The following is a 22,113-nucleotide window of genomic DNA, read 5'->3' on the forward strand; positions in this document are numbered from 1 at the left end:
CAGAGTGGACCATTCCTTAAATGTTTAAAAGAAAAGCATACTTGAGGAATATGTTTGATTCCCCAAGTAGAAACAGTTGTAATAATTTAAAATGGTTTGCTGTGCAGAATTAATCCGTGGTGTTAGAAGTCTGAAGAGCAGGTTTCATTATGGCATGAGGGAGGGTACTTCTGGGGCATAATACTCTTTTTTCTTAATTTGGTGACTGCTAACGTGGTGTGCTCATTTGTGAAAATTCATTGAGCTGTACCCTTGTAAATTTTGCACTTTTCTGTATGTGTTTTGTGCTTTAATCAAAGGTCAAAAAACTATGTACTATTTTGAGTTTTACTGTTTTTCTTACAATATTTCCTTAACCTGTAGAATAGAGCTTAGAGATTTCAGGAAGATACACCTGTGTAATTATGTATGTGACAAACATTGGTTATAAAACTAGTACCAAGGACATTCATGGCATTCATTTTATGTAGTTCTCTGCATTTGTGTTTCTAGGACTACAAGCACAACATTGTTGTGGTACATAGATTGTTCCTGCTCTCTGGACATTTGTTATATGTGGGGTGATAAACTATTGATGCATCCTACAGTTAAATAACAATATCAGAAAGACTATAATTAAGAGTTAAAATTGGCAGAGCAGATGGGTCATGCTATGGGGTGGTCAGAGAACATGAAGTCAGAGTATGGTGGAGTTGAGATGGGCCTTGAAGAAATGGTGGGATTTGTATACACAGACTGAGGAGAAAGGGTATGAGCAAAACCTTATGACTGAAAGTGACGTGTTGGGGAACCAGTGATGAGCTTGCCTTACTGGAAGAGCAAGTCAATATAATTTACACAAGCAGGCTACAGCACAGGCAGGTTACTAAAAGAGAAGTAAGTACATGGGCTCTTGAATCAAACTGCTTGAGTTGAAATACTGGTATCTCTACTTGAAACCTATGTGACCTTGTGCAAGATACTTAAATTCTTTATACTTCAGTCTTAATTTCCAGAAAAGGGGGCCCATAATAGTCCTTATCTCTTGGGGGAGTTGTGAGAATGAGATGAGATGCTATAAACCATGTCTTAGCACAGTGCCTGTTGGGTGATCACACTTTAAGTATGATGCTGCTATTATTCCAGTCAGATTTTACCTCCAAATGTCAGGCTAAGGTGTTTACATTTCATTTTTGTAGCCACTGGGAGCCATTGGAAGATTTTATGTAGAAGAGGAAGAGGATTAAAGTGATATTTAGGAAGAATCATATGGCAGCCTTAAGGAGTTGTTTATCAGTAAAATAAAAAGGGAACTGGGAGGATTAATAGAAGTAAGGAAATTGAGGGAAGATAACATATTTGGGAAGAAAAAGATGAGTTATACTTTGTAGATTATTTGGTATATAATTGTCCACTTGCACTAAATATTTTTGAGGGGCCATATTTCTGTCAGTTACCTTCAGTTTTATGATCAGATGCATAAGCAAAAAGAAAATAGCAAAAAATTTAATTGATCTCCTCATGAATAGTTCTAGGTGAAATTCACATTCATGCATGCTAAGTTGCTTCACTTGTCTCCAACTCTTTGCCACCCTGTGGACTGTAACTGGCAGGCTCCTCTGTCATTGCGATTCTCCAGGCAAGAATACTGGAGTGGGTTGCCATGACCTCCTCCAGGGGATCTTCCTGACCCAGGGATTGAACCCATGTCTCTTATGTCTTCTGAATTGGCAGGTGGGTTCTTTATTACTAGCACCACCTACTGCTGCTAAGTCACTTCAGTCGTGTCCGACTCTGTGCGAGCCCATAGATGGCAGCCCACCAGGCTTCCCCGTCCCTGGGATTCTCCAGGCAAGAACACCGGAGTGGGCTGCCATTTCCTTCTCCAGTGCAAGAAAGCGAAAAGTGGAAGTGAAGTCGCTCAGTCGTGTCCGATTCTTAGCGACCCCATGAACTGCAGCCCACCAGGCTCCTCCGTCCATGGGATTTTCCAGGCAAGAGTACTGGAGTGGGGTGACCTGGGAAGCCTAAATTCACATTATATAATTTTTATTTATTTATTTTAAAAATTAATTTATTTGGAGGCTAATTACTTTACAATATTGTAGTGGTTTTTGCCATACATTGACATGAATCAGCCATGGGTGTACATATGTTCCCCATCCTGAACCCCCCTCCCACTTCCCTCCCCATCCCATCCCTCAGGGTCATCCTAGTGCTCCGGCCCTGAGCACTCTGTCTCATGCATCAAACCTGGACTGGCAATCTACCAAAATTCACATTATATAATTTAAAATCCAGTTTTGAAGAATGACCCATGGTACTTAAAAAAATACAATCCAGGAACAAACTTTGCTGTAACTTTTCTGAAAGTTGGGGCTTATGAGCGTAGATTTCATTGGTTTTTGTCACTGAGCGGAAGTCCACGGGCCCAACATGCAGTGAGACCAAACAATACCAAAACGTGAGTCTGGAGCAGAGAAAGGTTTAATGGAAGTCCATATAAGTAGATGGGTGGCTCATGCCTTAAAAAACCCGGGAGCTACCTGAAAGCTCTCAGCAAAGCCCTTTTATAGGAAAGGCGAAGGAGGGGGCGTGGTTAGTTGTTGCAGACTTCTTGGTGTCAGATCCTTTATTCTTGAGGTCAGGTCACAGCTAGGTAAAACTCTACCAAAGCAAATGTTATTCTCTATTCTACAAGAAAGGCCAAAGTCCCGATCCTCAACTTTTGCCCTCTAAGATCCAGGCCCTGGCTAAGAGGAGTGGTCACTGCATGGGCCAGTAACCCTACCCAGGAGTGTTCATCCAGCACCCAGTCTGGGTCCTCCTGCCAGTGCTCAGGTCCAGCTGAGGAGTCAGATCTCAGCGGGTGGCACCCTCAGGGCCAGGTCCCCAGATCCCACCAAGCTGTCATCACTGTGGGAGCTAGGTGCCTAGGACCAACTGGCCCTCAGTCTGCCCAAATGGGGGCCAGGTCCCATGGACTACGACCTGTGGAGACCACCACCCTTAGGTTGGAGAAATAGGGATGGGTCAGCAGCTGCTTCAAGGCCTGAGCCTGGCCAGTGGGCGCTGTGGGGAGGGCTCTGGAGCTCTGCAGGACGCAGCCCTCAGCCTGTACCTGGACCCCCCAGCTCACCAGCTTGAGGTTGGAGGGCCTGGAGGGCCTGGAGGGCCCCGAGGAGGAGGCTGCAGTCTGCCTCACACAGCACACTGTGCCCTGAGGACCACTGTGTGCCCTTCCCACCCAATTTCAGTTTCCTTCTCACTAATGTCCATCTGTTTAGTTTGGGTCCTTACCTGATGCTGGGAAGGATTGAGGGCAGGAGGAGAAGGGGACGACAGAGGATAAGATGGTTGGATGGCATCACTGACACAATGGACATGGGTTTGGGTGGACTCCAGGAGTTGGTGATGGACAGGAAGGCCTGGCATGCTGCGGTTCATGGGGTCGCAAAGAGTCAGACACAACTGAGCAACTGAACTGAACTGAACTTACAGTCTTGGAAGAATTAGACCTACCATTTCCTAGTAATGAAGATAAAAGACTATAATGTTATAAACTAGTGTTCTGTTTCCAGATCAGTGATGAAATTGTAAGGATTCATGGTAATGTAGCTGTGGAGTGTCAAAAATGCTCACTACTCAACATAAAGTTAAACATTTGTTTAATTAAGACTTAACAAGAATACAAACCACTTCCATTTCTTGCTCTAATGATCAGAGTAGGAGTCACCTGGAGAGGTTTACAGGGTTGAGGACTCCCTACCCCAGAGACTCCTCCATGCTACTGAAAATTTGACTATTAGAGATCAATTTCTTTGGGTTTTCAAGGTTTATAGACTTTTTAATTGTTCAAGGGTCCTATATTAAAAGAAATACATATATATATGTACACACACACATATATGTAGAATTAGTTGATCAGAACTCTGAAGGTATGGAACAAATATTCATGGAAATGTGGGAGTAACGTTGCGTTAAGAGTGAAAGTAAGGAGCAGATTCTGAAAAGTGGAACTATAAGTAAACTTTTAATAATCCACAATAACGCAAGGCAGAACTTATTCCTTTCTGTTATTTGTTAAGACTATTGCATTATCTGTTACTTACAAAGGATTTAAGTTTTTTTTCCTTTTATTGATGGGAGGTATATTATATATCTGTCATGTTTTTCTGGGATTCTTTTATATGTTAAGAAAATCTGTCGGTCTCAGTCTCTCAGTTTTTTTTTTTTTGAAAAATATAGAAACCATACTTTAAGAAATGAGGTGACTTATCAACAAAAGTGAAATATTTTAAAAACTGATGTGTCTTATCAATAGAAGTTTGAAATTAAAAAAAAGTATTGATACTTAATTCTTCATTTATTATACTGAAAAGGGGAACATTTATACTTAGAAATTAATCTGTTCCTTATTATTTACATACTATTTTAACAATTTGAGATGGGAAATTAAACATCTCCATGTGGCCATAAAATTTGCTCAGGAAAGTAAGAGAAATCACAAAAATTGCTTAAATCAGAGATTTATTGAAACACTAAATCAAGATTCTGTTCTACAGTGTGCTTAATGATTAGCAATCTAACACATTAAAAAAAAACAGAACACTTAAACATGAAGCGGTGGTTGTATATGGTCTTTCCCCTAGTACTTTTTAGTAAGCATGGATGCTATTTTAGCTGAATAGAAATAACTTTTCAGTACAGACTTCGTTGGAAAGTTTCAGTAAAGAGTTTAGCCAAAAAATTACAAAGCATCTCAAAGAATCACTTTTGTCCTTCCATGATTTTCCTCAATAGATTTCTTGTGTAGTCTCCACAGTGGATTGAGTTATATTTGCATATGGATGTGTCTAATATACTCTGCCTCCTTCTCCTCCTTCAGTCTTCTTTCTTTTTAGTTTTTGGTGCTTGGCTTTCTTAGCCTGAGGGTGATGGGACATCTGATTTAGGTACTTGGTCATCATTGATGTTGTGGCCACCAGTCTGCAGAGTATTTGATCAATGTCATAGACAGACTGGGTTTCTAGATCGTTACCAGGTGTATCCAAGGAGACTTGTTTCTTTAGCTAAAAGAAGAAAAACAAATGATATTACAGAATTTTTTCATTACTGTAGTTCAAATTAAATTTGTTTTCTGGATATATATGCTTAAGCTCCAAATATCACACTTTACTTATTTATACAAAGAAAAAATTGTTATAGAAGAGAGGTAAAAATGCAGAAAAAATGCTCGTTTTTATATGCCCTTGTGTAAGGTTGTAGTGATCAGGATCACCATTCAGCAAACATTTAATAAGTACTTTCTATGATTATTAGAGCATTCTGCGGGGAGAAATTATTTGAATGTTAGTAGTACATTATTTTCCTTTACTAAATCGCCTTAAGATGTAATGTGATAAAATCATAGACATTTTATAAATATATAGTTGTTGCCTCAAAATATAGTAACACTGGCAAAGTGGAGAATCAGTTTGAGTGTTATTTTCCAGAAAGTTATCCTAAAATTAGAAATTAGTTTATAGTACATTAAAAAATATACACACCAACTTTAGTATACTTAGTTTTCTTAGATAGACCAGGAAGGGATCTAACAAGATCTCTTGTTCTACATCCTTCATTTTATTGATCAGAGAAAGATACAGTGATTTACCTAAAAGCCCAGACAGATAACTGCATTTCCTATACATTCTACTCATTGTAGCTCATTACTTTCTTAATGTGTTTTGTAACTTTAAACTATCTAAAATAATAGGTTATTTTAAAGACCTTCTAATTCAGTACACCTTTGTTGAACACCTGATATGTGCAAGAAAGTATGATAGATGCTGGGGTGAATGGTGGGAGTGGGGAAAGTTATGAAGAAGAAGACACAGTTCTCTCTCCAGAGAAGATGATCATCTTATCTTTTAAACGCTTTGATGTTCTATAACTATTACTATTAGCATCACCTTTTTTTTGTGTTTCTTCCACTTCATCCACAGGTAATGTGCAGATAAAACAGAGAGGATTAAAAAGAGAGCTTGTATTAAAATATAAATAAGATTTAAACAACTGTGAAATATATCCATATTAGCAAAATTGCAGCATAGTTTGTCCAGAGGGTAAGGTAGACAGTGAGATGGAGCTGTCTTAACTTTCAAATAATGCATTTCTTCTGGAAAAATCTCCCATCCAACCTTTGTCCAGGTAGTACCATCACAAATGCAGAAGCTCTCCCTGAAAAAGCAGATAAACAACAGAGTAAAAATCAGGGATAGTCCTTGAGTAGACATCTTTCTTTCTCAAATGGAAAAAAAATTACAGCCAAAAATTTTTTTAGAGACAGAGCAGAAATGCCCTGGTATTTCAGTCAAGGCACTCAGGATAACTAGGCAGCAAAATATACACTGATGATCATTGTAACATCATCAGCCATGGTGACTCAGGGATAAATTCAGTGATGTCATAAAGAACCACACTGGGACTAAAAGATGTTGGTTAACCAATCACTTTGGGTTTCTTAGGGATACTTTTTTCTTGCCTTTTTTTTTTTTTTTTTTTTGCCAGAATGGTTTGAGCCTCTTCAGTTTTCTTTTCTTTTTTTTTTTTTAAACTTTACATAACTGTATTAGTTTTGCCAAATATCAAAATGAATCCGCCACAGGTATACATGTGTTCCCCATCCTGAACCCTCCTCCCTCCTCCCTCCCCATTCCATCCCTCGGGGTCGTCCCAGTGCACCAGCCCCAAGCATCCAGTATCCTGCATCGAACCTGGACTGGCAACTCATTTCATACATGATATTTTACATGTTTCAATGCCATTCTCCCAAATCTTCCCACCCTCTCCCTCTCTCACAGAGTCCATAAGACTGTTCTATACATCAGTGTCTCTTTTGCTGTCTCGTACACAGGGTTATTGTTACCATCTTTCTAAATTCCATATATATGCGTTAGTATACGAAAAAAATGAAGACTTGCTAATATTTTGATAGCCAGTAAATTTAAATCATCATTATATTAACAGAATTTCATGGAAACCATTTACCTGTATCCTTTCCAACCCTTTTGAAGTATGGTACTTTAGCATCTACTTAAAAGCTTGTGTGTATGTGTGTGCACTCAGTTGTGTCCGACTCTTTGGGATGCTATGGAGTGTAGCCTGCCAGACTCCTCTGTCCACAGAATTTTCCAGGCAAGAATAATGGAGTGGATTGCCATTTCCTACTCCAGGGGAGCTTCCCAATCCAGGGATCAAACCTGTGGCTCTAGAGTCTCCTTCCCCACTCATTGGCAGGCAGATTCTTCACCACTGCACCAAGTAGCTACAGTCATATATCATGGTAATATCATTATCATGGTAATATCATACAACCTAGCTTCTGCTTCTGTTTTTTATTACATTCAGGAATGTCCTTCTCTTCATTTAGTCAAGGAAATACTGAGTGACTCCCCCTTTTGACATATCTTTTTGGTGACAGTGTTGTAACTACCAGGTAGTGGGTGAGGGGTGGGGAATTTGGCATGATTGTATGAAAAAGAGATGGTGGATTAGTGTGGTGTATGATAAGGTGAGACGGACTGCTTTTAAAGAACTTAAAGTCTAGCAGTAGAAGCAGAAAACAGAAAAATAAAAAAATTACAGGACAGATTATCAGTTCAGTTCAGTCACTCTTTGTGACCCCATGAATTGCAGCATACCAGGCCTCCCTGTCCATAACCAACTTCCGGAGTTTACTCAAATTCATGTCCATTGAGTCAGTAATGCCATCCAACCATCTCATCCTCTGTCGTCCCCCTTCTCCTCCTGCCCTCAATCCTTCCTAGCATCAGGGTCTTTTCCAATGAGTCAACTCTTCGCACAGATTATCAGTTCAGTTCAGTTCAGTTCAGTCTCTCAGTCATCTCCGACTCTTTGTGACCCCATGAATCTCAGCACGCCAGGCCTCCCTGTCCATCACCAACTCCCGGAGTTCACTCAGACTCATGTCCATCGAGTCAGTGATGGACATCCAGCCATCTCATCCTCTGTCGTCCCCTTCTCCTCCTGCCCCCAATCCCTCCCAGCATCAGAGTCTTTTCCAATGAGTCAACTCTTCTCATGAGGTGGCCAAAGTACTGGAGTTTCAGCTTTAGCATCATTCCTTCCAAAGAAATCCCAGGGCTGATCTCCTTCACAATGGACTGGTTGGATCTCCTTGCAGTCCAAGGGACTCTCAAGAGTCTTCTCCAACACCACAGTTCAAAAGTATCAATTCTTCGGTGCTCAGCCTTCTTCACAGTCCAACTCTCACATCCATACATGACCACAGGAAAAGCCATAGCCTTGACTAGACGGACCTTTGTTGGCAAAGTAATGTCTCTGCTTTTGAATATGCTGTCTAGGTTGGTCATAACTTTGAGTAAGCGTCTTTTAATTTCATGGCGGCAGTCACCACCTGCAGTGATTTTGGAGCCCAAAAAAATGAAGTCTGACACTGTTTCCAGATTATACTCAGGGCTAAATCAAATTATAATCATGTAATGGATGATAGAGCACTCAGTTCTACCAGGGGGAATTAGGAGTTTCACAGGAGTGCGTTTTGAATAAGCTTTGAAGAATGAGTAGAATTTTGGTGGATGGCAGAGAGGGCCATCTAGGTTGAGGAAACATGATAAGCAAAGAAATTCTGTGTAAACCATTCAGTTTAGTTCAGTTCAGTCACTCAGTGGGACTCAGTCATGTCCCACTCTTTGTGACCCCATGGACTGCAGCACACCAGACTTCCCTGTCCATCACCAACTCCCAGAGCTTGCTTAAACTCATGTCCATCAAGTCAGGGATGCCATCCAACCATCTCATTCTCTGTCTTCTCTTTCTCTTCCTGCCTTCAATCTTTCCCAGCATCAGGGTCTTTTCTAAAGAGTCAGTTTTTTGCTGACCCTCTAATGAGTCAGTTTTTCATCTCACCCTCTCCTCCCCTCTACCACATGTCCATAAGTCTGTTCTCTATGTCTGCTTCTCCATTGCTGCCTTGCAAATAAATTCATTAGTACAGTTTTCCTAGATTCCATATATATGCATTAGTATATAATATTTATCTTTTTCTTTCTGACTTACTTCACTCTGTATAATAGACTCTAGGTTCATCCACCTCATTAGAATTGACTCAAATGCATTCCTTTTTATGGCCGAGTAACATTCCATTTCAGAGGAGGCAACCGCACCCCACTCCAGTACTCTTGCCTGGAAAATCCCATGGACAGAGGAGACTGGAAGGCTGCAGTCCATGGGGTTGCTGAGGGTTGGACACGACTGAGCGACTTCCCTTTCATTTTTCACTTTCATGCATTGGAGAAGGAAATGGCAACCCACTCCAGTGTTCTTGCCTGGAGAATCCCAGGGACGGGGGAGCCTGTTGGGCTGCCGTCTATGGGGTTGCACAGAGTTGGACACGACTGAAGTGACTTAGCAGCAGCAGCAACATTCCATTTATAAATATTTATTGAGCACCTCCTATGTGCTAAATACTGTTCTAGGGGCTGAGGATACTTACACACCTAGGCATAAAACTATGTTTATGGAGTTTACTTTCTAGTAGGGAGATACAGAAAATAAAATGATCTAAATCTATTTATCTGTGAAGTGCTATGAAGAAAAATAGAGTGGTAAGGAGGTTATGAAGTTGCCAGCAAGTGAATGAGTGAGTGTGTGCTTACACTTACAGGGGGCCATCAGGAGAGGCCTCTCCAATAAGGTGATGTTTGAAGACAGACCTGAAGAACTAAAGGAGTGAGCCCTATTGATATCAGCAGGCAGAGGGAACAGGAAGTAAATGATTGATAGGGTCTCTGGATGAATGTAGGAAGGGATGAAGCTGGAAAGATTGTTTGTGGCTAGATAGGTCTTGGAGGGCCCTGCATTTTATTCAGTAGCCAGTAGGGAGTTACTTACAAAGTCTGGAGGAGAGGAGTGACTTAATAATAAACTTACTGAGTACTTTCCTGTGTGCCAGGCATTGTGTCAAGAAATTTGCATGTATTATACTATGTTTTAATTCTTAGAACAACCGTATGTGGGTGGTATTATAATACTTCCACTTTATGGATGGAGAAACTGAGATTAGAGGGGTTAAGATACTATTATGGTCTGAATGTTTGTGTTCCCCCACAAATGCATATGTTGAATTTCTAATGCCTGATGTGATGGTGTTAGGACATGGGGCCTTTGAGAGATGCTTAGGACATGAAGGTGGGGCCCTCATAAATAGGATTAGTGGTCTTATAAAAATGTGTCCCCGCAGAGTTCCCTGGCCCCTTCTACCATGTGAAGGCACCTTGAGAAGGTGCTGGCAGTGAAGGAAGAGGGATCTCACTAGACTGCAACCATGTTGCAGCTTGATCTTGGACTTGCCAGCCTCCAGAACTATGAAAAACAAGTTTCTGTTGCTTATAAACTTCCCAGTCTGTGGTATATTGCTGCCTGAATGCTCTGATAGGTCTGGTGGCATTAGAAGATGCTTGCAGTAAGCTGCTTTCTCTACCAGGCCACCCAAAATAAATATATGCACTCAGTAAAATCAGCATGCTTATTATACAAATACAGTTTTATGACAAGTCCCTTAGTCTCCTCTTCAAACTAATTCCTGTACTAAATTTCCTCCTGTACTGAAATTCTGGAACCACCACTGGCTCCAGGTCACCAACTAGTGGAGCCAAAACCTAAACCTTAGATTCCAGTTTAGAGAATTGATTCTGCTTGCAACATGAATGGTAGATTTGAAGCTGTAATTGACAAGACGGTTCAGCTGCAAAAACTTTTCATCTTTCATGAAAAAGGAAGGATGACTGAGGCTGGAGCTGCAGGCCAAGAGATATCACTCCCAGGCTATGATACCTCATAGAATTTGCCTTGTGGGATTTCAGAATTGCTTGAGACTGAGGTGACTCCTTTTTTCCTTCTAATTTCTCATGTTTTGAATGGCAGTATCTATAACTGTTGCTTTGTGCCTGTCCCACCAGTGTATTTTGGGATAGAAAACTTGTTTTCTAGTATCACAGGTCTGCAGATATAGAGGAATTTTACCCCAGGATAGATGGATCATACCAATGTCTCACACATACCTTGTTTGTATGAGGAGATGAGACTTTTGAGCTAATGATATTTTAGATGAACATTTGAACATGAGTTGATGTTGTAATGGATTGAAACTTAGATGCTGGCATGGAGTAAATGTATTTGCATGTGGGATAGATGTGAGTTTGGGGAGGTCAGAGGGCAGGCTATGGTAGGCTGAAAAATGTCTACCAAAGATATCTAGGTTCTAACCCCTGGAACCTGGGCATGTTACCTCATATGGGATCTTGTTGATCCTTAAACTAAGGATCTTTAGATGGAGAGATCATCATGGATTATCCAGCTGGGACTTAAATGTAGTCACAAGTGTCTTTATTATAAGTGAGAGGCAGGAGATTTGACACAGAAGAGGAGGTGATTTGATGATGGAACTAGATATTGGACTGGTGTATTTTGATTGAAGAAGGAGCCACCAGCCAGGAGTATAGGCTGCAGCTAGAGGTGGAAAACAGCAAGAAATAGATTCTCCTTTCAGAACCCATAGAAAGAATCTTCCCCACCGACACCTTGATTTTCACTTAGCTAAACTGATTCCAGACTTGTGGCCTCTAGAATTTACTCAGGATAAGCTTGCATTGTTTTAAGCCACCAGATTTGTGGCAATTTGTTACAGCAGTCACAGGACATGATCAATTGTTAAAGTAATTTGAAGTATTATTAATACTTTGCTAATTCTGTTTTGTTGTTCAGTTGCTAAGTCCTCTCTGACTCTACATGGGCTGGAGCCATGTATAAGCCCCAGGTGGCTCAGCTGTAAAGACCCCTCTTGCCAATGCAGGATATGCAGGTTCGATCCCTAATCTGGGAAGATCTCCCAGAGAAGGAAATGATAACCCAGGCATTCTTGCCTGGGAACTCCTATGGATAGAAGAGCATGGCGGGCTGCAGTCCATGAGGTTGTAAAGAATCAGACACAACTGAGCAATTAAACAACAACAACAAATCTACTGTTTATTATATTCAATCTGTCCATCTCTATATTTCTTTCAGTGTTGTGATTTTGTTTAAACAAGTCTTGCAAATTTTGTGATGGGTGTTTATAGAGAATGGAATTATTTTAAACACTTTTTTAAGAGGGAAGCTATTTTTAATTTATTTTGAAGGGTAAAACAAATGGCATTTACTTATTTGGCTACACTGAGTCTTCGCTGCAGCATGCAGACGTGCAAACTCTTAATTGTGGCATGTGGGATCTGGTTTTCTGACCAGGGATGGAACCTGGGCCCCCGGCATCAGGAGCTTGGGGTCCTAGCCACTGGACCACCAGGGAAGTCCCAATAATTTTTCTATTGGAAATACTTTTTGTTCCTTTTTCCAGATTAGCTCAGCTGGTAAAGAATCCACCTGCAGTGCGGGAGACCTGGGTTCGATCCCTGGGTTGGGAAGATCTCCTGGAGAACGGAAAGGCTACCCACTCCAGTATTATGGCCTGGAGAATTCCACGGACTGTATAGTTCATGGGGTCGCAGAGTCAGACACGACTGAGCGACTTTCACTTTCACTTTCCAGAGTAGATATTTTGATAGACTGTAGTTTCTTTGGTGTCACGTTTTGTATTTATTTGCGCTTTAAAATTTTTAGCACAATTGAAGTTCTACTGGAATAGGATATGGCAACCCATTCCAATATTCTTGCCTGGAAAATTCCATGGACAGAGGAGTCTGATGGCAATAGTCTATGGGATTGCAAAGAGTCAGACATGACAGAGTGACTGAGCATGCACGCGTGCGCGCGCGCGCACACACACACACACACACTAATATAGTAAGTACCCCAAATCACTGTGTTAGTTAAGTGTTATCTTTCTTGAATTTCCCCAAGGAAAACTGTAACAAATCTTCTATACAGTCTTTATAAAGCTCTGGATTTATAAAATTACATTATAAACTGTGGAGTGAATTTTCTTGGTCTTTGCCTTATTATTAAGCATTTTACTGTCCTGTTCTTTCAGAAGCAAGGCTGGCACTGAAAAAATATATTGCAAAGGTCTCTGCAACTGTTACAGATACAGAAAAGGGACCAGGGAAGCTTTATAAGGAAGACAAGGTATAACATTGTGCTTATATTTTGTTCTGAAGTCTTTTGAGATTTTTCCCCCTTGTATTTAACTGCTACACTTAAGCACTAGAGGTAGGTGGTGATCCTCACTGCTTCGTTCTCCTTCCCTTCCTTCCTTTTTTTTCCCCTTTCTTATTAAACTGCTGACAGAAGCAGCATTAACAGTACTGGCAGCATTCTTGTTCTTCTGTTGATTAGTGGGGTCCACTGATACTCATTTCATTAGTTTGCTTCAAAGCTTATATATACATCATATATTTTGGTCTATATGTTTACATATATACTTATATACACTGCCTATTTTTTCATGTATCAAAATTTACATGATAGAAAAATACACAGGTGTAAAGATAGCTAATTGTAAAGCCAGCTTGCCACATTTGTCATATACTAAGTACTACATGTGAACTAGTTGATTTCTTTTGATGTATACTAAAAAAAAAGGTATGCTAAAGGTATTAGAAATATGTTTGGGTTTTAAATTATTTCTTGCATTTCTGGGCAGGACATTGTATGTATTTTCTGTGACTTTTAATTCTGATGAAAAAAAATTAGCTACTGCTAAAAGTGTAAGACAGCAGCAAGTCTGAGAACATGATAAAACACACATTTCATCTGTTTGTAAAACATTTTACAAAATCTCTTATGAAACAAAGTATAGATAGAATTCTATTAGAAGAGCTACTGTATCTATAAGATTTGCAAAACAATCTTTCTGGCACAAACAGTGCTTTGTCAAACTAGTTATAATGAAAGCCTTTTTAATTTCAGTTTTTAAATATTTGATTATTTGAGCTAGAAAATATTATGTACCTATACTAATGGTTAGAATAAAACAAAACATCTAAAGTAGACTTAATAATTATCTTTTTACCCTATCAAGTCTTATTACTCTGTGATTCTAATAGCAATTTTGTGCTAATCTCAGTATACTTTTCCTCACTTATATAAATATATGTATGCATACATATAGTTTTATTAATATAAGAGATTTTGCTTTTATAAAAATAGGATCATACTATACAAATTATTCTTTAATTTTCTCTTTTCCTTTAAAGAATATATTATGGACATCTTTACAAATCCACTTCATTCTTTATACTTCTGCATATAATGTTGCTTATTTAATAATATGGACAGGACATGTAATAAATTATTCATGTCTCCTTATTATTACAAATCATAGAATAATGAACATCTTAAATCAGATACCAGCAGTTTGCTGCTCATGTGCAAAGAGATGTTTTGAAATGCAAATTGAGAGGTTTTCAGTGAGGTTTTGCTCATTTCTTGCACTTCCTCCTCCTGTGAATCACCCAAGAAGGAATAAATATTGCATTGTCTGTTGAGTTGCATGAAGTGCACACCATCCACCTACTTTTTCCAAATTTTGCAAACATCACAGTTCAGTTCAGTTCAGTCGTGTCCGACTCTTTGTTCAGTAGTGTCCAACCCTTTGCAACCCCAAGGACTGCATGCAGCATGCCAGGCTTCCCTGTCTATCACCAACTCCCGGAGTTTACTCAAACTACGTCCATTGAGTTGGTGATGCCATTCAACCATCTCATCCTCTGTTGTCCCCTTTTCCTCCCGCATTCAATTTTTCCCAGCATCAGGGTCTTTTCCAATGAGTCAGTTTTTCACATCAAGTGGCCAAAGTATTGGAGCTTTAGCTTTGACATCAGTCCTTCCAATGAACACCCAGGACTGATCTTGTTTAGGATGGACTGGTTGGATCTCCTTGCAGTCCAAGGGACTCTCAAGAGTCTTCTCCAACACCACAGTTCAAAAGCATCAATTCTTCCCCGCTCAAGCTTTCTTTATAGTCCAACTCACATCCATACATGACTACTGGAAAACCCATAGCTTTGACTAGATGGATCTTTGTTGGCAAAGTAATGTCTGTGCTTTTGAATATGCTGTCTAGGTTGGTCATAGCTTTTCTTCCAAGGAGCAAGTGTCTTTTAATTTCTTGGCTGTAGTCACAATCTGCAGTGATTTTGGAGCCCAAGAAAATAAAGTCTGTCACTGTTTCTATTGTTTCCCCATCTATTTGCCATGCAGAGCTCACTGAAAATAAAGAAATAGGGAGAGGATGTAGACTGGCCCAAGGCATCATGACTCTAGATTAATGAGTTTCATTATACACACATTTCACTAGTGTTAGTACTGCACTGTCAGATACAGTACCCCCTAGCCTCATGTGACTATAAATTAGAATTAATTAAAATTAAAAATTCAACTCCTCAGTCACACCAGCCACTTTTCTAATGCTCCCTGGCTTATATGCATCTAATGGTGACTGTATTAGACTGTGCAGATATTTCTGTGATCATTTCCATCATCATAGAAAGTTCTGTTGCAGAGTGCTGGTTTAGAGATACTATAGAGATTCATTTTTTTTTTTTTCATGAACGGGATTTATTATTTAAAGTTTCATATATTCTTGATGTGTTTCTAATCATTCTTTTTTTTTTTTTAGTTTTTTTATTTTTATTTTTATTTTTTTTCCAGCTCATTACTTTTATTTATTTATTTTTTATTTTTTTATTTTTTTTAATTTTATTTTATTTTTAAACTTTACATAATTGTATTAGTTTTGCCAAATATCAAAATGAATCCGCCACAGGTATACATGTGTTCCCCATCCTAAACCCTCCTCCCTCCTCCCTCCGCATACCATCCCTCTGGGTCATTTTTTTAAATAAACAAGTGGAAAGTAAATTCCTTGTTTCTGTCTCTAGAATATCCTCCTCAGTGCATGCCGTGTAAAAAATGAATGGTTGGAAACCCATTTGGAAGCTTCCATTAATGAGCTGTTTGAGCAGAAACAGCAATTGGAAGACATTGTGACTCCTATCTTCACAAAAATGGCTACACCACGTAAGTTTTGAATAAAAATGATTTGAAAGTTGCATAAAAATTAGATGCAGTGTTGTTATTTCTGAGATAATCAGATTTCAACAATCTTCACGAAGTAGCCATTAACCTTATTATAAGCTCTAATCCATAACTCAGTTTCATTCAGTTCCAATATTAATAATAGTTAAAAATAATGACTGAGTTATTTCTATAATGTCTAGTACTAATCTTATTACCATCACTAATCATTTAATTTTATGCAATTTTCTATGGTTTTGACTAACGATTTTCAACCAGAAAGCATGTCTTTCAAGGAGACAGAGAGGCAGAATTTGAAAAAAAAATTTTTTTTTCAGTGATGGAAGTCTATACTTTCAAAAGCCTGTTGTGGGAATACTGTACTGTCATTGGAGAAGGTACACTGTCAGAATCTTGGTGGCACGTGTACCTAAGATTTTAACGCTATCAGCTTTATTGAGATAGAATTCTCATACCATGAAATTTACCATTTAAAAATGTCCATTTCAGTGGTTTTCGGTGTATTTTCAGTTATATAATCATCACCACTGTCTAATTTTACTGCATAATTTCTCCATTTTATTACTCCCAAAGAAACACCATACCCGTTAGTAGTCACTACCCATTCCTTGGTTCCACAAGTCCCTGGCAACCACTAATCTACTTTTTATCTCTATGGATTCCCTGTTCTGAACATTTCATAGAATCATACAGTCTGTCACCTTTTGTGTCTGTCTTCTTTCACTTTGCATAATGTTTTTAAGCTTCATCATGTTGTAATATATGTCAGTATTCCTTTTTATTGTTAAATCATAGTCTATTGTGTGGATTCAAATTTATCTATTCATTAATAGACATTTGAGTTTCTGTTCATTTGACTATTATAAATAATGCTGCTGTGAACTTTTGTGTACAAATTTTTATGTGGCTGCATGTTTTCATCTCTCTGGGTCTGTATTTAGAGGGGGAATTGCTGGGTCACATGGTATCTCTATTTCTGACCTTTGGAGGAATTACCAAACTGTTTCCAAATTTCTATAAAGCAATATAGAAAAGGATTCTAATTTTCTCCACATTGTTATCAACATTTGTTATTATCTTAAAAAATATTTTTTAGCTCTTCTAGTGGGTATGAAGTATCTTAATGTAGTTCCCATTTGCATTTCCTTAGTTACTGATGATGTTAAACATTCTTTCATGTGCTTACTGGCCATTTGCATATTTTCTTTGGAGAAATGTTTTTTGAATCTTTTGCCTATTTTTAAGTTGAGTTGTCTCCTTGTTTTTTAAATTGAACTATATACTTGATTTATAATATATTAGTTTTAGGTATACAACATAGTAATTCAGTATGTTAATAGAATTTAAAGTTCTATTAACAAAGAAGCAAATGGCACCCTACTCCAGTACTTTTGCCTGGAAAATCCCACGGATGGAGGAGCCTGGTAGGCTGCAGTCCATGGGGTCGCTAAGAGTTGGACACAACTGAGCGACTTCACTTTCACTTTTCACTTTCATGCATTGGAGAAGGAAATGGCAACCCACTCCAGTGTTCTTGCCTGGAGAATCCCAGGGACGGGGAAGCCTGGTGGGCTGCCATCTCTGGGGTCGCACAGAGTCGGACACGACTGAAGCGACTTAGCAGCAGTAGCAGCAGCAGCAATGACTATACTTCCCTGTGTTGTTCAGTATATCCCTGTTGCTTGTTTATTTCATGTGTAGTAGTTTATATCTCTTACTGTTCTACCCCTATTTTACCCCTCTTGTCTTTCCCCTCCTACTGGTAACCACTAGTTTTTTCTGTATATCTGTGAGTCTATTAGTTTTATTACTTTCATTGTTTTTTGCAAAAAAGTTTTAGATTCCACATGTAAGTAATTGTATGTAGTATTTGACAAGACTTTCTGAGATACAGTCTATCAGAGATATTGACTTGTAATTTTCTTTTTTTTGAAGTTATTTTTGGCTGGTTTTGGTATCAGGATAATGATGGCCTCATAGAATGAATTTGGGAATATAGGAATTAACTCTTCTTTGTATGTTGGGTAAAATTTTTGTGAAGTCATTCAGTCCTGTCTTTTGCTTTCTAGAAGTTTTGAAAATTACAAATTCAATTGCATGACTGCTGATTGATCTGTTCAAATTGTTTCTTTTTGATTTAGTGTTTGAAAATTTATGTTTCTAGAAATTTGACCATTTCTTCTAGGCTGTTTAGTTTGTTGGCATGTAACTGTTCATAGTATTCTTTTATGACTTTTTTATATCTCTGTGATATCAGTTGTTATTTCTCCTCTTTCATTTCTTATTTTGTTTATTTGGGCTCTCTTTTTTTCTTGATTTGTCTGGCTAAAGGTTTATCAATTTTATTTATTAAAAAAAGTACTGATTTCATTGATCTTTTATACAGTCTTTTGGTCTCTATTGTATTTATTTCTTCTCTGATTTTTTTCCTTCCTTCTGCTGATTTTGGGCCTTATTTGTTTTTCTTTTTCTAATTCCTTTATATGAAATTAAAGGAAGGTTAGGTAAGTTAGGTTGTTTATTTGAGATATCTTTTGTTTTGTGACATATTCCTCTATTGCTGTAAACTTTCCTCTTAGAACTTCCTTTTCTACATCCTGTAGATTTTGGAAAGTTGTGTTTACGTTTTCATTTGTTTTGAGGTATTCTCTGTTTTTCTCTTTGACTGACTCATTAGCTCATTGGTTTTTTTAGCATCATGTTGTTTAGTCTCCACATGTTTGTATTTTTCTTCTTATTTTTGAATTGTAAAAGTTCTTTGTATATCTTGGGTATAAAGCTCTTATCAGATATATAACTTGCAAATATTTTCTTCCATTATGTGAATTATTGTTTCATTTCCTTAATTGTGTTCTTTGAAGCACAAAAGGCTTTAAGTTTGATGAAATCTAATTTATCTATCTTTCCTTTTGTTGATTGTGCTTTCAGTGTCATATCAGAGAAACATTGCCTTGTCTAAGTTCTCCAAGATTTACTTTTATGGGTTTTTTTTTTTTTTTTTGTAAGACCTTTACAGTTTTTTGACCCTTATGTCTAAACATGTCTGTGATTCATTTTAAGTTATTATTTGTTTATGGTGTCAGGTAGGAATCCAACTTCTTTCTTTTGAATGTGAATACCCAATACCTAAGATATTTATGTTTATCAAAAGGAACTGTGGTTTTTCAAAAGTGAAGGTACTGAATGTATCCTCAGTAGTATGACAGACTGTCCCTTGCCATCTGTATCTAACATTGAATGAGCATACCCACTGCACTCTCTTAGGTCCCTGAAGGGAAATAGATACCTTTACATTGTTCTTGTCTTTCAGGAGTCCATTACCCAGTTTGTGAGTAAACAAGTATTCTTGAAAGGATAAGCTAAATGCTGTGTAACTCAGGGAGGCCTAAACATAAAGAGAAAGCATGAAGAAAGGAATTTCCTGGAAGGATAGGTAGCCAGGGTGGAGTATATAGGGAATTATGAAATGAAAATACAATATGATGATGAAAAATTGAAATATGAAAATAGGGAAGTGGTCGGTATCCATCTGGCTGATTGTAGTTGAGTCTGAATTGGGGAAGAGTAGAAAATAAGGTTGAAAGTTAGCTTGTGATCATTTCATTAAAAGTACTGAATTAGAAGCTTAGATGTTTGGGCTTTACTTTCAGGGCCATGGGTTGCCATTAAGGGCTTTGTTTGGAGTAGGAAAAATGAGGGATTATGTAGTGGAAAATAATCTGGCTTTCCTTGCAAAATGGTTTGGAGGGAGAAGAGACCAGAGGGAGTGAGACCAGTGTAGTCCAGGAAGGAGATGGTCAAGATGCTTATACAGTCAATTCCCACCTTTCCCTGAGCTATCACTATTGTTAGTCTGGCCCCTCTTTCCCTTATCACCTCTGGGAAAGAATTGCAGAGGCTTCAATCAAGATGGTGGTATAGAAGGACATGGAGCTCACCTTTTCCCACAGATACATAAGAAATACATCTACATGTGGAACAGTTATCACAGAATAACTATTGAACACTATTGAATGGAAAATCTCAGATACCTAGAAGTGCAGGGAAGATCTCCATGTAACTGGGTAGGATAAAAGAAAAAGAAGAAAGGAAGCAGGACAGGATCTGTGCCCCTGGGAGAGAGCTGCAAAAGAGGAAAGGTTCCCATGCCATAGGAAGTCGTCACACTGGTGGTGAGATCACCCAGGACAGAAAGGGAGCTTCAGAGGCTTGGAGGAGAACACAGCAGTCAGTTTGTAGCAGGCACAACAGAGAGAAACCAGCACAGAGGGCCTGTACCACCTTGCTGCAGTCCCCAGCCAGAGATATGCACCTGCTGGTGTGTGCATAGGCTGTGTGCTGAAACTCATGCTTCAGAGGACAGACTTGGGGAAAGAACTGGGGTTAGCCTTGCGAAGACAACCTGAAGGGGCTAGAGTGTTGTATGGACCAAAACCAGAGGTGTATGTGGAAGAAGCCCAGCCTGCCATAGAAGTGAAAGGCCATTGTTAAGAGGTGCACAAAAGGAAGGACGGGGCCCGTCACAGCAGCCTCACTTTTGACAGTCTCATGGCTGGCCTGTGCCACCTTTGAAACCCCATTGTTAATGCAGGAGTGAAGGGGGTGGTGGGGTCTGCCATAGGTGCTTCTTTCTCAGAGCTGCCTGTGTGAACTCTGGGGGTATGTAAGGATGCCCACTCTCAGAGGCAGAGTTGAAAGCAGAGCCCTCTCCCCAATGGCTATATGATCCACAACACTGTTGCTAGCTTTGTAACTCAGTGCCTCTGGGACATGCAAGTGGATAGTGGGTGCTCCTGTGGCTGGGATAGGTCTGGCCTTAGCAGCTGTGGGATTTGTGGGTGCATGCACATGAAGGTGGGGCTGGGGTCTGGGCTGCTTCCATATCTCCCAGTTGTGCAACTGCTGTGGTCCTGGTGCTTGACTTCAGTGGATTGGCGCCTGTGGATCTGCATTAGTGGCTTTTTGAACATAGTGTGTGAGGGACACAGGGCTGATTGTCTGTATTCCCACAGTGGAGGTGGGGCCCAGGGTAGTGTACACAATAGTGTACTTTGTCAGCCCCCACAATGTGTGCTCCCTGGTGAACAGCTCCAGTGGAAGAATGCTCAGTTGCTCCTCTTGCAGTGGGAGCACTCCAATCCTGCCTACCACCCAGTGAAGCTTAGAAATGGATCTGGGGGCTTCTTTTCTAACAACTAGGGAGCAGACCCTGACTCTAACAGCGCTGTGACAACCACAGAGCAAAGAAGAGGCCCCATTCAGCATCCAGTGCAGGCTATAGTCACCACATCATCAGTCATACCTTCTATCAACGGGATAATGGCCAGCACACACTGAGGAAAAATGCTGCAGGCATCCATACTAAAAAAACAGCCCTTGTACCAAAAATATTAAACAGACACAAGCTACGCAGGGACACTTTTACATAAAAATAGCCCTTCAAGACCACAGTAGATAATTGTTTATCCTAAACTCATAGAGTAAGAGAAATATAAGTAAAATGAAGAATCAGAGGAACCACTCCCACTTTTAATCTTTGATTGAAAGATCAAGAGAATTCCCCTGAAAGAACAATGAAACAGACCTCTTCAGCTTAATAGACACCAAGTTAAAAAAGGAGATATGAAAATGCTGAATGAATTAAACAGGGCTTTCATTAGAAATGCTGCTGCTGCTGCTGCTAAGTCGCTTCAGTCGTGTCCGACTCTGTGCGACCCCAGAGACGGCCGCCCACCAGGTTCCCCCGTCCCTGGGATTCTCCAGACAAGAATACTGGAGTGGGTTGCCATTTCCTTCTCCAATGCATGAAAGTGAAAAGTGAAAGTGAAGTTGCTCAGTCATGCAGATTACTGTAAAAAAAGAACTAGAAACTATAAAAAGGAACCAAGAAAAATTAGAAAATTCATTTGCTGAGATAAAAACTGAATGTAAGGCAATATGTAGCAGATTGATAATGTAGAAGAATGAATAAGTGATCTGCAAGTTAAAATAATGGAAATCTCCCAGTCAGAAATTTCCCAGTTTGATTCCTGGATTGGGAACATCCGCTGGAGAAGGGATATGCTACCCACTCCA

The 22,113-nt window shown here is 39.3% G+C and overlaps 2 protein-coding genes across 4 annotated transcripts in view; one reads left to right on the forward strand and one right to left on the reverse strand.

The window, feature by feature from the left end:
* ANKRD45 (ankyrin repeat domain 45) overlaps positions 1-22,113 on the forward strand; it is a 51,948-nt gene that overhangs the window by 15,003 nt on the left and 14,832 nt on the right. For all 3 annotated transcript variants that reach the window (XM_006063645.4, XM_025285626.3, XM_044942823.2), the window contains exons 4-5: positions 13,031-13,125; positions 15,882-16,020. In XM_006063645.4, the coding sequence (XP_006063707.3) occupies positions 13,031-13,125; positions 15,882-16,020 (234 nt within the window). The remainder of the gene's footprint in view (positions 1-13,030; positions 13,126-15,881; positions 16,021-22,113) is intronic.
* TEX50 (testis expressed 50) lies at positions 4,534-6,514 on the reverse strand. Its single transcript, XM_025285627.3, has 2 exons — positions 5,934-6,514; positions 4,534-5,051 (listed from the first exon to the last, which is right to left on the reverse strand). The coding sequence occupies exons 1-2, from the start codon at positions 6,255-6,257 to the stop codon at positions 4,836-4,838; spliced, it is 540 nt and encodes a 179-aa protein (XP_025141412.2). The 5' UTR covers positions 6,258-6,514; the 3' UTR covers positions 4,534-4,835.

Source organism: Bubalus bubalis, chromosome 5 (assembly GCF_019923935.1).
Source record: "Bubalus bubalis isolate 160015118507 breed Murrah chromosome 5, NDDB_SH_1, whole genome shotgun sequence".
NCBI classification, from domain to species: Eukaryota; Metazoa; Chordata; class Mammalia; order Artiodactyla; family Bovidae; genus Bubalus; species Bubalus bubalis.

What these genes read in the sequence shown, in the direction of transcription:
- TEX50 (XM_025285627.3), bottom strand. Translation starts at nt 6,257, where the DNA reads ATGTCTACTCAAGGACTATCCCTGATTTTTACTCTGTTGTTTATCTGC. An exon ending in GGAAGAAACACAAAAAAAAG is followed by an intron (nt 5,052 to 5,933) that starts GTGATGCTAATA and finishes TTCTTCTTTTAG; the next exon opens with CTAAAGAAACAAGTCTCCTT.